General features: G+C 44.4%; 1 protein-coding gene across 1 annotated transcript in view; it reads left to right on the top strand.

Annotated features, from left to right (window-relative positions):
* The window catches only part of LOC124716733 (mucin-5AC), a 93,215-nt gene that overhangs the window by 45,156 nt on the left and 34,546 nt on the right, over positions 1-13,513 (top strand). The window contains exons 5-6 of the mRNA XM_047243277.1: positions 5,940-6,094; positions 7,692-8,918. Coding sequence (XP_047099233.1) covers positions 5,940-6,094; positions 7,692-8,918 — 1,382 coding nt within the window. The remainder of the gene's footprint in view (positions 1-5,939; positions 6,095-7,691; positions 8,919-13,513) is intronic.

Here is a 13,513-nt window from a genome sequence, read left to right as displayed (position 1 = left end):
CATTAAAAAATTACGTAAGAGCATAAAGAATTTTTTTTTCTGTCTCCAGAAAAAATTCAGGTCTGAAAGGGTTAAAGTGTACGGCTGTTAGCAGAGATTATTGAATTGGAAAGTACGTACCAGCCGATGTCCCCTGGCCTTAATGGATCAACGGAGACAAGGAGATGTGCGACATAAACGAAAATGGTAGTCGTGCTAGTACACGTGAAAGATGAAGTTTACGCATATTTCGCGACAGTCGCATACGAGTGGCGCGAGTAGCATCACAATGAAATACACGTTGTAACGTTCATGAGCGTCCGCCCCCGGTAGCGGAATGGTCAGTGTGACGGACTGTCAATCCTCTGGGCCCGGGTTCGATTCCCGGCTGGGTCTGGGAAGTTTCTCCGCCCACGGACTAGGTGTTGTGCTGTCCTCATCATCATCCTATCACCCTCATCGACTGCAGGTCGCCGAAGTGGCCCAAATTGAAAGACCGGCACCCGGCGATCGGTCTTCCCGACGGGGAGCCCTAGCCATACGAATACATAAAACAAAACGGTCATTAGCGTTATTTACCTTTGAAATTGGACGTGGTGAGCTGATGCTAGGTAAGAACGCTTTTAAAGCAACAAAGACACCATTACTAAGAACTCGCTGAGTTTGAACGAGCTCGTCTCAAAGGGGTGTGAGAAGCCGGATGTTCCTTCAGCGATGGTGCAGACACACTTCGCAGGAATGTAGCCACTGTACATGATTGCTGGCAGCGGTGGTCACGAGAAAACGTACGGTCGCAAGAAGACCGGGCTCTGGCCGGCTACGTGGCACTTCAAACGGCTCTGAGCACTATGGGACTTAACATCTCAGGTCATCAGTCCCCTTGACTTAGAACTACTTAAACCTAACCAACCTAAGGACATCACACACATCAATGCCTGAGACAGGATTCGAACCTGCGACAGTAGCATTCGCGCGGTTCCGGACTGAGCGCCTAGAACCGCTCGGCCACCGCGGCCGGCCACGTGGCACTACTGAGACGGAAGTCCATCGCGTCCGGCATATGGCTCTGGTGCATCGTATTGTATCTCCAGTAGCAATATGAGCAGCAGTTGGCACCACAGCGACACAAACAACTCTTACAAATCGGTCATTACAAGGAAAGCTCCGAGCCAAACGCCCTGTAGCGTTCATTTTTCTGACTCCAATCCACCGCCATTTGCGACTTTAGTGGCGGTGACCGAGAGCTCATTGGAGTGCAGGGTGGAGGTCTGTTTTGTTTTCCTTTTAATGCCGGTTCTGCCTCAGTGCCAGTGTTGGCTATGTGGTGGTTAGAAGGAGGGCATGCAGCCAACCTGTCTGTGTGCTAGACACACTGGACCTACATCTGAAGCTATAGTCTGGAGTGTGATTTCGTATGACAGCGGGAGCAGTCTCGTGGTTATCCCACACACCCTAAAACTGTCTGACAGTCTGGTGATTCGACCTGTTGTGCTGAGCCCATTCCTGAACAGCATAACAGAATAACGCTCGCCAACATACCGCTGTTGCTATTCAGAGAGTCGACATGTTGACTTGGCCTAGTCGATCACCAGATATGTCTCCAATTGAGCACATATGGGACATTATCTAGCATTATACACAGGTAGCTTACCCAACCCTGTATTGACAGACCAAGTGCAACAGGAATAGATGGTTCAAATGGTTCTAAGCACTACGCGACGTAACGTCTGAGGTCATCAGTCCCCTAGACTTAGAACTAGTTAAATCTAACCAACCTAAAGACATCACACACATCCATGCCCGAAGCAGGATTCGAGCCTGCGACAGTAGCAGCAGCGATGTTCGGGACTCAAGCGCCTAGAACCGCTTGGTCACAGCGGCCGGCAATAGGAATGGAACTCCATCCCACAAACTGACGTCCGGCATCAACATAATACAATTCACGCACATCTGACAGCCTGCATTCAACGTTCTGGCTGTTACACCGGTTATTAATGTACCAACATTTAACATTTCCAATGGCTTATATCGAACTTACATTAACTTGTGATCTTGTAATGTTAATTACTTAAATATATTACAAAGGCATTCCAGAAATTTCATTAACTGACATTAATAAGTTTTTGGTGCTGCAATTGTATTTTCTGTCAGTATATATTACTGCAAAGTACGGTTATTAAGACAAGACGCATGCCTGGATCATTTTTTCGCTTTAAAACCCCATTATGTTCCATTTACGAAGGAAAAAGGAGAGCAGGAACAAAAATCAGAACATCTGAAATCGATTACAGACCTCACAATTTGAGCAGACTTGACTGCATACTGCCCTCAGTAAGACACTGGAAAGTCAGACATAAATTGTTTCCGATCTGTCGAGGATGAATTTAAAAAGAAAATCACTTTCTATAAGGGGCGTTCTGGCAAACACATTACGGTTCCCTAACTTTACTGGTGTTGAAAAAAGCAAAGTTGAAGAATTCATTGTGGCCTTGAAGGAATTAGAAGGATACTTTTCCAAACGTTTTTAGGACTCTACCAAACTTACACCTATTTTCTAGATTGTTTGCCATTTCAGTTGAAAGAGATGTTGTGCATGTGCATGTCGAACTGACTGATCTGCAGTGTAATTCCCATTTTAAAGACAAATCCCTTTATGTTAAAATTGTCCAGGACATCTAAATTGTTACGTACTGTTTCCACATATCCATAACGAAGTTGCAAAAATGTTACAAGATTTCAAGCAACATAAGTCGAAACAAGGCCTCGGGAGTAGACAGCATACCATTAGAACTACGACAGCATTGGGAGAGCCAGGCCCAACAAAACTATACCATCTAGTGAGCAAGATGTATGAGACAGGCGAAATACCCTCAGACTTCAAGAAGAGTATAATAATTCCAATCCCAAAGAAAGCAGGTGTTCACAGATGTGAAAATTACCGAACTATCAGTTTAATAACTCACAGCTGCAAAATACAAACACGAATTATTTACAGACGAATGGAAAAACTGGTAGAAGCCGACCTCGGGGAAGATCAGTTTGGATTCCGTAGAAATATTGGAACACGTGAGGCAATACTGACCCTACGACTTGTCTTAGAAAATAAATTAAGGAAAAGCAAACCTACGTTTCTAGCATTTGTAGATTTAGAGAAAGCTTTTGACAATGTTGACTGGAATACTCTCTTTCAAATTCTGAAGGTAGAAGGGGTAAAATACAGGGAGCGAACGGTTATTTACAATTTGTACAGAAACCAGATGGCAGTAAGAGTCGAGGAGCACGAAATGGAAGCAGTGGTTGGGAAGGGAGTGAGACAGGGTTGTAGCCTATCCCCGATGTTATTCAATCTGTATATTGTGCAAGCAGTAATGGAAACAAAAGAAAAATTCGGAGTTGGAATTAAAATCCATGGAGAAGAAATAAAAACTTTGAGGTTCGCCGATGACATCGTAATTCTGTCAGAGACAGCAAAGGACTTGGAAGAGCATTTGAACGGAATGGACAGTGTCTTGGAAGGAGGATATAAGACGAACAGCAACAAAATCAAAACGAGAATAATGGAATGTAGTCGAATGAAATCGGGTGATGCTGCGGGAATTAGATTAGTAAATGAGACGCTTAAAGTAGTAAATGAGTTTTGCTATTTGGGGAGCAAAATAACTGATGATGGTCGAAGTAGAGAGGATATAAAATGTACACTGGCAATGGCAAGGAAAGAGAAATTTGTTAACATCAAGTATAGATTTATGTGTCAGGAAGACGTTTATGAAAGTATTTGTACCCATGTATGGAAGTGAAACACGGACGATAAATAGTTTAGACAAGAAAAGAACAGAAGCTTTCGAAATGGGGTGCTACAGAAGAATGCTGAAGATTAGATGGGTAGATCACATTACTAATGAGGAGGTATTGAATAGAATTGGAGAGAAGAGAAATTTGTGGCACAACTTGACTAGAAGAAGGGATCGGTTGGTAGGGCATATTCTGAGGCATCAAGGGATCATCAATTTAGTATTGGAGAGCAGCGTGGAGGGTAAAAATCGTAGAGGGAGACCAAGAGATGAATACACCAAGCAAATTCAGAAGGATGTAGGTTGCAGTAGGTACTGGGAGACGAAGAAGCATGCACAGGATAGAGTAGCATGGAGAGCTCCATCAAACCAGTCTCTGGACTGAAGACCACAACAACAACATGAGTGGGAAAGACCTTTTCTTATTATGAAATTAAGTAAGTCATGATTTCGTGGCAACATGAGTGAAAAAATTTGTGAAATTGTCTGTTCAAATGGTTCAAATGGCTCTGAGCACTATAGGACTTAACATCTGAGGTCATCAGTCCCCTAGAACTTAGAGCTACTTAAACCTAACTAGCTAAGGATATCACACTCATCCATGCCCGAGGAACGATTCGAACCTGCGACCGTAGCGGTCGCGCGGTTCCAGATTGAAACGCCTAGAACCACTCGTCCACAACGGTCGGCAAAATTGTGTGTGTATGTCTGTATGCCAATAGTTCATACCAGATAAAAATTGTATTATGTCTCCAGCGCAACAAAAATACTTAAAAAATACTAAAAATTATTTTCGTTTGCCATCTATGTTGTTGAGAAATATGAAACCAAGTCACACGCAGCCATGAATCTGTTGAGGTCCTCCATGTAGGCCTCTTGCAAGGACTCTACCATCCTTTGCCAGTTCCGCATCAACCATACTTTTTTTTTTTTTAACACATGTACTTAGCTGATTGTCAGCTCCTCCATAATGAGGACCCTGCTCCTCACCCCCCCCCCCCCCCCCACTGTTGTTGTGGTACCCATTTGATCCACATTTTGCGAGACTGCCCCAACCTAGCAGCCCTGTGGCGGACTCTTCATCTCCCTGATTCACTACTCCTGGTGCTAAGAGATGATGCCACAGCTGCTGACTTAGTTTTACATTCTATTTGTGATGTGGGCTTTTACTACTCTCTTTAAGGAAGGGCCACTTAACTTTATTGGCCAATTGAGGGATTGGAAGATCACTCTATTGCTTCCTCTGCCAAGACTGGGCTATGGCTGTCTGGGCTTGGTGGTCCACCCCAGCCCTCACCCTTCCTGCTCTTTTACTCTTCCTCCCCCTCTCACATTGTCTGTTTGACTTGTTCATCTTTTGTCTATCTGTGCTTCTCTTGCTCTGTCTGTGTTGCTAATCTTTCCTAGGCAGTTTGTGAATGGAGTATCTCTGGTAAGTGACTGGGATGGGGGATGTTAGTCACCTCATTGCACTCTGCTTTCGGGGGCTTCCAGCTGCTTCCTACATAGGGCACCTTGCCTGCCTTTTTTCCTATGTCTCCTTTTCTTCTTTTTTGTGCCTCATCTAGGCTTCGTTGACCTTTGGTAGATCTTTTTTTTTCTCCTGGGTTGCACAGTAGGTTGTCTCTGATGTAGACTGTCTCTTCAGGGAAAAAGGGACTGATGACCTACTAGTTTGGTCCCTTTAATCATCCAACCTACCAGCTAACCAATGTTAGTTGCTCTTTGGATATTATAAATATGGCTGGGAATTGTGGGCTACACGAATACTTAATGTGGACCTCATATGGCCCATGGCCACAGTTTGAGGACCACTGCTTTAGAGTGAGGTATACAGTAATTTTGTACAGTAAATACCACCAATTGAGCCATCATCCAAAATGGATAGTTTTTGTGGAAATTGAGGCAGTTATAATGCACTTTAAATTTCTGCAGAGGGCACATCTAGCCTTCTAATTTCGCCAATAGCAATTTGCCACAACCATGTTCATTATTTATAATTAACAAGTGTGATTAACAAGTAGGTCAGTGAGCTGGAGAGAATAGTAAATCCTTCAAGACACAAATGGCTTGTCAAATTGCACTTAAGTATCACAATATAAAATAGCCTGTGTGCACAGGTGTAACAAGTTGTTCACCACGAGGTGACCTGCGATCTTCACTGTGCAGCACCTCCGCGACCAGCTCAGGACATCCAGAGAGTGACTGCTGGACCTGTCCGCAGCAGACCAGCTACCACTGTGCCACCCAACCACCGGCCATCCTACGATGAGCTGGAGCACGTGCAGGGGCAGGAGTGGAAGGAGCAACTACCAGCCAAACAGGTACAGTACTCCTGCATCGCTTCACTAGTCTTCATTGAGATGTACATCAACTCATTCATGAGAAAGCTTACAGCAATGTGCTGCTCACACATGTCAAGCTACGGTAGCATCGGACTCGATATGTGTGAGCAGCCCATTCTATGTTTACTCTTTTAAAATTCTGTGGCTAAAGCTTCATCGCTTAATATTTATTTTATACATGGCATGCCAGTTTCAGTGTTTTACTTCTGATGAAGGCACTCTTAGTAGTCGCCGAAACCTAGGTCAAAAGACTTCATTTTTGTGACCGAGGGCTGTTATTGCATTAATTTTACGATGTAAGCGGCCGCTGATAGCGCAGCCGTGTTCAAAACTTTTTTTCTGTCCTTCGTGCAGAGTCACCTATCTTCCACGATGTAGTGTACCTGACAACAGTAGGTGACTGTAATGGTTGTGTATGTGTGTGCCGTGGTGTCATGTTGGATGACGATGATGATGAAAGAGCTCCAATCATGCGCCCTACAAACACTAAGGCCCCAATCCCCCCCAAGCACAAAGACCTGGCTCCCCTGATCTCCAAGCCCCCTCCCCCCTACAGAGCACCAAGGTACCGTCTACTGTGCACCAAGACGCTCCCCAGAGCACCAAGGCATTACTTCCCCTGAGCACCAAGCTATCACTCACCCCCCCCCCCTCCCCAGCACCAAGGCTCCATCTCCAGTGAGCACCAAGCCCCCCCCCCCCCCCCGAGCACCAAGGCCTTGAAGCCCCATCTGATGGATGGTTCACTATCAACAGTGTCACTCGAAGCTGTAGACATGCTTGGAAGTATTTAGTGCAGGACACACACACACACACACACACACACACACACACACACACACACACACACACACACAAAGACTGGTGATCAGGAACTTTAAGCCAGCACCTCTCCAGCACTTGCCAGCCATCCCTAGGACTCGAACCTGCTTAACTCTGATTCGAGTGCCACCACACAAGTGTGCGTTACTGACCTTGGTGTTGGGCCATATAATAGTACTGAAATGTATAAGTACCACTTTTCACATCTCAACAATTAATGCTGATGGGTAATGAACCAACATTCTATGTGAAACTAAATTCATATTTTGTATTAAATATACAATGGAAAACATTTAAGAAATATATATATTGTTAGGGTTTGAACTAGCTATCTGTACCGTTTATTACTCGTGGAACAATGTTAAACCATGTTTCTTTGTTTCAGTTATGCCACACAGTGTGCTATTGCATTCTGAGAAAGATAATTTTTGTTTTAAAATCCAAAGCTATATCAGCTGGTGAAGAACTTGGGCCTGAATTTTGGAACAAGTGTCACCTGCTTTATATCACTGGATTCCTCTTTTCAAAAGCTTTAGACTGGCAATAATAGTTCTTTCTTCCATATCTCGGCAATGTAAAAAATACAACTCTATTGAGTAGTACAACATGTCGGAAAACGTGATCCAATATTGTGAATGTGTAAGAACTTTTCAGGGTATCCACTCCACAGATAATCGTTTAATGTATTCTTGTTGTTTAAAGCATATTTCTTTGTTGTTTGGAAGAATCTAGGAGTCTAACATGTGGTTTTCAGACTGAACGACCGCTGATCTTCAACTTTTTTGACGACGAAGACTTTATTGGATCTACGAGACCACCCCCTGAACCAACCACTGAACGTCAGACATCGATCACGAGCAACATCCAGCTAGACCAACGGACGACGCAATATCCAGAGGCAACTGAAGATACTGCAACCCAGAATCATGGTGCAGAATACACGACAGAGGACATCCAACGGCCTATGACCAATAAACCACCTAGCAAGCCGAATAGATTGAGTGGATATAAGAATCAACAAAGACACTCGCCCCTGAGAGGTTCAATGAGAAGAAAGAAACCAGTTCAGTCAAGCAGCAACCAATACAGTTTTGGCGTTACGACAGATCAGACCAGTATTGACCAAACAACTTCAGAAAATCATTTTAGCTACAGGGAAACTTCAACAACGACTCCAACAACGACAGATACGTGGAATGAAGATGCAAAGCGACAAATTAACATCACAGAAGATGTAACAGCACAAACTGTGAGACCAGCTGTACCAGAGAACTTTGAAATAACTGTTGGAAGTTATAACACGAAACCAAAGATTACATTTCAGAAGGGGAATCTGGATGCAGAATCGCCTACAGCAGATATTATTTACAGTGAAGACTGGAGACCACCTCTTGCTATCAAGCCACACAGTGAAGAGCCCATTACCGAGGAGCTCTCTGGACACATTAGACAGTCCCAGACTACCACTTCCAGGGCTAGCAGCAATACCCAAAGACCTTTCCAGGCTGTTGAAGCACAGCCATTTTACATCAGGAAAAAGCCATCATATATCACTTCAGAAAGCATCCTCACTGCAGGAGATCACCTTGAAAGAAATTCAGCTTTCGTCACAAATAATGGGCCTGTTTCTCATCACGGTGCAGGCAATGCCAGACCTCCAGGAAGACACCCTTATACACCACAGGAAAGTGGACCATCATCGGCCGGAGCATTGGTGGACAGTGGGAGCCGACCACTTTTGCTCGAGGTCAGTACCCAATCTACCCAAAATGCACACGGCCAGACAGGTGGTCCAGTGGACAGTGGGGTAGCCTCGACGCCGTCTTCAGGCCTCGCCCAGAGGCGACCTGGAGCCTCCAGCGGCAAGCGGCGGCGGCCCATCCACAGGAAGAGACCAGTGCCTCACGACTCGGCCAATGTGGTGGCCACGGTCGAGGCGTCGTACGTGCGGGACAGTGCAGCTCAAGGAGACAGTGTCAAGGTGAGGCTCAAAGCCGAGCAGTGTATGACTTGAACTGACTGTTCTCTGCAGCACTACAGACTTCTTCCTCTGTGTATTCTTTCCAACTGCACCTCAACTGTGAAAATCGATGGTGGATGCATGATGAGGACTACCTATGAGCACTCTTATCATCTGTTCCTTCTCTTCTCTTTGTAGATGCTACATGGGAACTACAGTTTTGTGAACCTTCTGGATCTATACATATATATATCGGTGTGTGTGTGTGTGTGTGTGTGTGTGTGTGTGTGTGTGTGTGTGTGTGTGTGTGTGTGTCTACTTCAGCGTAGCTCTGGAACACCAGGAGCAATTTCAGCTAAATTTAGTACATGGAGACAATGACCATGAGGGTAAGATGACCCTAGTGGCGTGAGGCTTGAAACTAGTGACAATTACCTATACGCATACCTCAAGAAAATCCGTAACAATTTAAACCAAACTTCGTCTGCCAGAAATCACGTTCACAGTTCCCTCTGTACAGGAGTAATTTTGGGTCAGGTTAATCTTAATTCAGCGCCTTTCAATCAATAAGTTTATTGCTCACCAAGATGGCGGTGACCGTTAGGGAGGCTCCTTGGTTTGAAAAACGACGCTACGAGTGCAGGAATACGTTCCTGGGAGGTGTGTGGCGTTTAGAACCAGCCCGGTGACACCAACGTAACAGTCTTGGAAAGTTGCTTCGGGACTCGCATTTAAGAGTTTATCCTGACAGTCTGCTTTTTTTCTGGAACCATGTTTTTAAATAGGACCTAGCCAAGTCACTCAGTCTCGATTTCGTCGGTGTCCTGGAGCAGTTAACATGTAGCGTTCGGGTAGTCAGTGTCCATCACAAAGGACCTCGTCGTCAGTCACCGTGTTGACAAAAGTCTGGTTCTAAAGCCTCACGGGCTCATAGAAGTATTGAGAGCATTCGAAATGCGAGTATGATGGTTACTGTTCACGAGACGAAAATGATCTACGTGATCCACGCGATCAGGAGGAAACTGCCTGCAGCAATGTGCATAACACGACGAGATGCTACAGCCTGCAGGCTAGTTGACATGTTGTCGTGCTCCAATGTCGCTCCACATTGCTACTATTTCTCTCTCGCTTGTCTCGATCTATAGTGGCTTCCTTGGTATTGATTTGTATTATTTTTTAATGGTGCTTGATGACATGTGAAATCTGGTCTCTATTTCTGGCTCTATTTCCTCCCGGTTTCGGTACCTAATATTCGTTTTCCTGTTTATAAATCTTAAGTGCAGAATACATAAGTAAAATGTGGACTGCTCCCATTGATATCTGTGTGCTACTGCCCTCCCTGTTCACTTACATCTCCATGATAAGCTTTGATTAATCAATTGATTGCTTGATTCATGCCGGTAAGGAGGATCAAGTCAGATACTTCCAAGGGCGCACGGCACGTCAACATCTTCTTTGGGTGCAGTGGGGGAAGTGGGGGCGCACGCGATGTGGAACACCAATCACATTTATCATTTATGGTGACGCAATTATCACTTCTGTATGGATTTTTGCATCTCCCGGTGACCTGCATAGAAGGATCGAAAGAGAAGGAACACTGTGTTGGTTACACGAAACTACAAAATCTCACCAAATGTATCGGGACACCCCTGTGTAACGCAGAATGACAACTAGATGTCATCAGAGGTGGAACACAGTATAAAAGGAGGTACGGACTGTTGTGTTTTCTCTGGTAATCCATTAAGGGAAGCCGAACTGCAGCTGGACATGCTGTTTTTGAATCTAACGTCGTTTATTCTTTTTAACAGAAACACCATGCCCCACTGCCATTCACAATCGTTTTCAATGGCAGTGAACAGAATCGTATGCAGGGGGCCAAAATTAGCTGGATTCCATACCTTCCGTGGCAACAAGAAGCCAGCATGGTCAGACGACATTTGACGGTGACACCATGTGGTGGTCCAGAATACTGTTCACACCAGTACCTCTAATACCTAGTAGCATGTCCTCCTGCACTGATGCATCCTCGTGGCACACTATCCACAAATTCATCAAGGCACTGTCGGACCAGATTGTCCCACTCCTCAACGGCAATTCGGCGTAGATCCCTCAGAGTGGTTGGTGGGTGACGCCGTCCATAAACAGCCCTTTTCAATCCATCCCAGGCATGTTCGATAGGGTTCATGTCTGGAGAACATGCTGGCCACTCTAGTCGAGCGATGTCGTTATCCTGGAGGAAGTCATTCACAAGATGTGCACGATGGGGACGAGAATTGTCGTCCATGAGGACGAATGCCTCGCCAATATGCTGCCTATATGGTTGCACTATCGGTCGGAGGATGGCAGTCACTTATCGTACATCCGTTACAAAGCCTTCCGTGACCACCAGCGGCGTACGTCGGCCCCACACAATGCCACCCCAAAACATAAGGGAACGTCCACCTTGCTGCACTCGCTGGACGGTGTATCTAAGGCGTTCAGCCTGGCCGGGTTGCCTCCAAACACGTCTCCGACGATTGTCTGGTTGAAGCGACATTCATCGGTGAAGAAAACGTGATGCCAATCCCGAGCAGTCCACTCGGCATGTTGCTGGCCCATCTGAACCCCGCTGCATGGTGGCGTGGTTGCAAAGATGGACCTCGCCATGGAGTGAAATTGCGCATCGTGCAGCCTATTGCGCACAGTTGTAACGCGACGTCCTGTGGCTCCACGAAAAGCATTATTCAACATGGTGGCGCTGCTGTCAGGGTTCCTCCGCACCATAATCCGTAGGTAGCGGTAATTCACTGTAGTAGTAGCCCTTCGGCGGCCTGAGTGAGACATGTCATCATGCCTGTCTCTCTGTATCGCCTCCACGTCCGAACAACATCGCTCTGGTTCACTCACTTCCCCTGTTGAGAGCCCTACCTGGCATAAAGTAACAATGTGGACGCTATCGGACGGCGGTACTGACCATCTAGGCAAGGTTGAACTCCAGAGAACATGAGAGGTGTACCTCCTTCCTGGTGGAATGACTGGAACTGATCGGCTGTTGGACCCCCTCCGTCAAATAGGCGCCGCTCATGCATGGTTGTTTACAGCTTTGGGCGAGTTTAGTGACATCTCTGAACTGTCAAAGGGACTGTGTCTGTGATACGATATCCACAGTCAACGTCTATCTCCAGAGTTCTGGAAACAGGGATGATGCAAAACTTCTTTTGATGTGTGTATACAGTCTCAAGGTGTCTAAACATTTGTTACACTAACGTGCAAAAAATTGAAGTATATCAGAAATGTACGTTTTGACATCTTTGGTAATGATTTTTCCCCTTTATATATTACATACACATATTTATATAATATATTTCTTAAAATTAGACATATATTAAATAATAACGTGCCTAAAACAGACGCCATTAGATTTAAACGTTGTGTCAGAACTTCAACGCAATCGGTCAAGAACTTTCCGAAGATGAAAGATTTTGAACAAACCAACGTTTACATGTTGTTAATGATTCTCCTTTTATTACATACGCATCAGATTGCATTCCAGTAGGTACATAAAACCACTTGGGTATTTGAATGCAATGTTGTGTTAAAATTTCAAAGTAGTCCGTGGAGAACTTTTGGAGATTTGAGGTTTTCAAGAAATGTACTTGTATAGAAACTGTTAATGTTCGTAATCGTAAATTTGACCGAATGCTTTGAAATTTTGACATAACGCTGCATTGGAATACGCGTGTGTCTTTACATACCTATTTTTAAACAAATTAACATATAATTCATTATAAATTTAATAACGGGGAAACGTTGTGACAAAAAAATCTCAAATATATATCAGAAGTTGTCGAAATACTTTTGATCATACAGTGTATAACTCTGACAACTTTACCGATTCACAGTACGTACCAGAAGGCTAGCAGAAACAAGATTAAAATAAATAAATCTTAATTGGCTAGCGACCCAACTGTAATGACCTTTATACAGGCGGTATAGGGTGGATCCCGGCTGCATGAAATATCATTATGTACGATATCTCCGCGTCAGCAAAGAAATGTGGAGTAGGTCTTATAAAAGTAATTTAAACTACGAAGTACAAACAGGATCTTAGGCCGCGGTATTAAATAAGATTACTAGTATTTATAAAATAATTACAGCAAAGTTTTATATACATATTTCTTTTCATTGTTCTCCAAGACTTACAGAACAAGGTGAGTACGAGACGTCTAATTATCAAAAAATATCTTCCATCTTTTACAATTCCAGATCTTCTCATAATTAATTTAATCACTAACTCTACATTTCGATACAGTGATAACTTGAGACCATTTTCGTGTGATTCAGTCTAAAGGTTGGATACATGTCTTCGTCCTCTGCGGATGGGAAAGAGTAATACGAAAGTAAGCAGGAATGCACATTTGATCTTTTCTTATGACTTTTCGTAATCTCGTACCAAGGTTACTCATTGAATTACTGCTTGATAGTTTATCCAAAACTTACGATATAATTTCATCCGTGTTGGAAGATAGAAAACAGAACAACAGAACGAACAGCAATAACCTATTTGTTGCACTGTTTACCAAGCAGATCCCTCTGGTGTACAACATGCGGTGAAGCAATGAATGCAAAGCACCGGC

The sequence above is a fragment of the Schistocerca piceifrons genome, chromosome 9 (assembly GCF_021461385.2).
Source record: "Schistocerca piceifrons isolate TAMUIC-IGC-003096 chromosome 9, iqSchPice1.1, whole genome shotgun sequence".
Taxonomy (NCBI): Eukaryota; Metazoa; Arthropoda; class Insecta; order Orthoptera; family Acrididae; genus Schistocerca; species Schistocerca piceifrons.
Note: the sequence above shows the minus strand (reverse complement) of the source record. Positions and strands in the feature narration are given on the sequence as shown.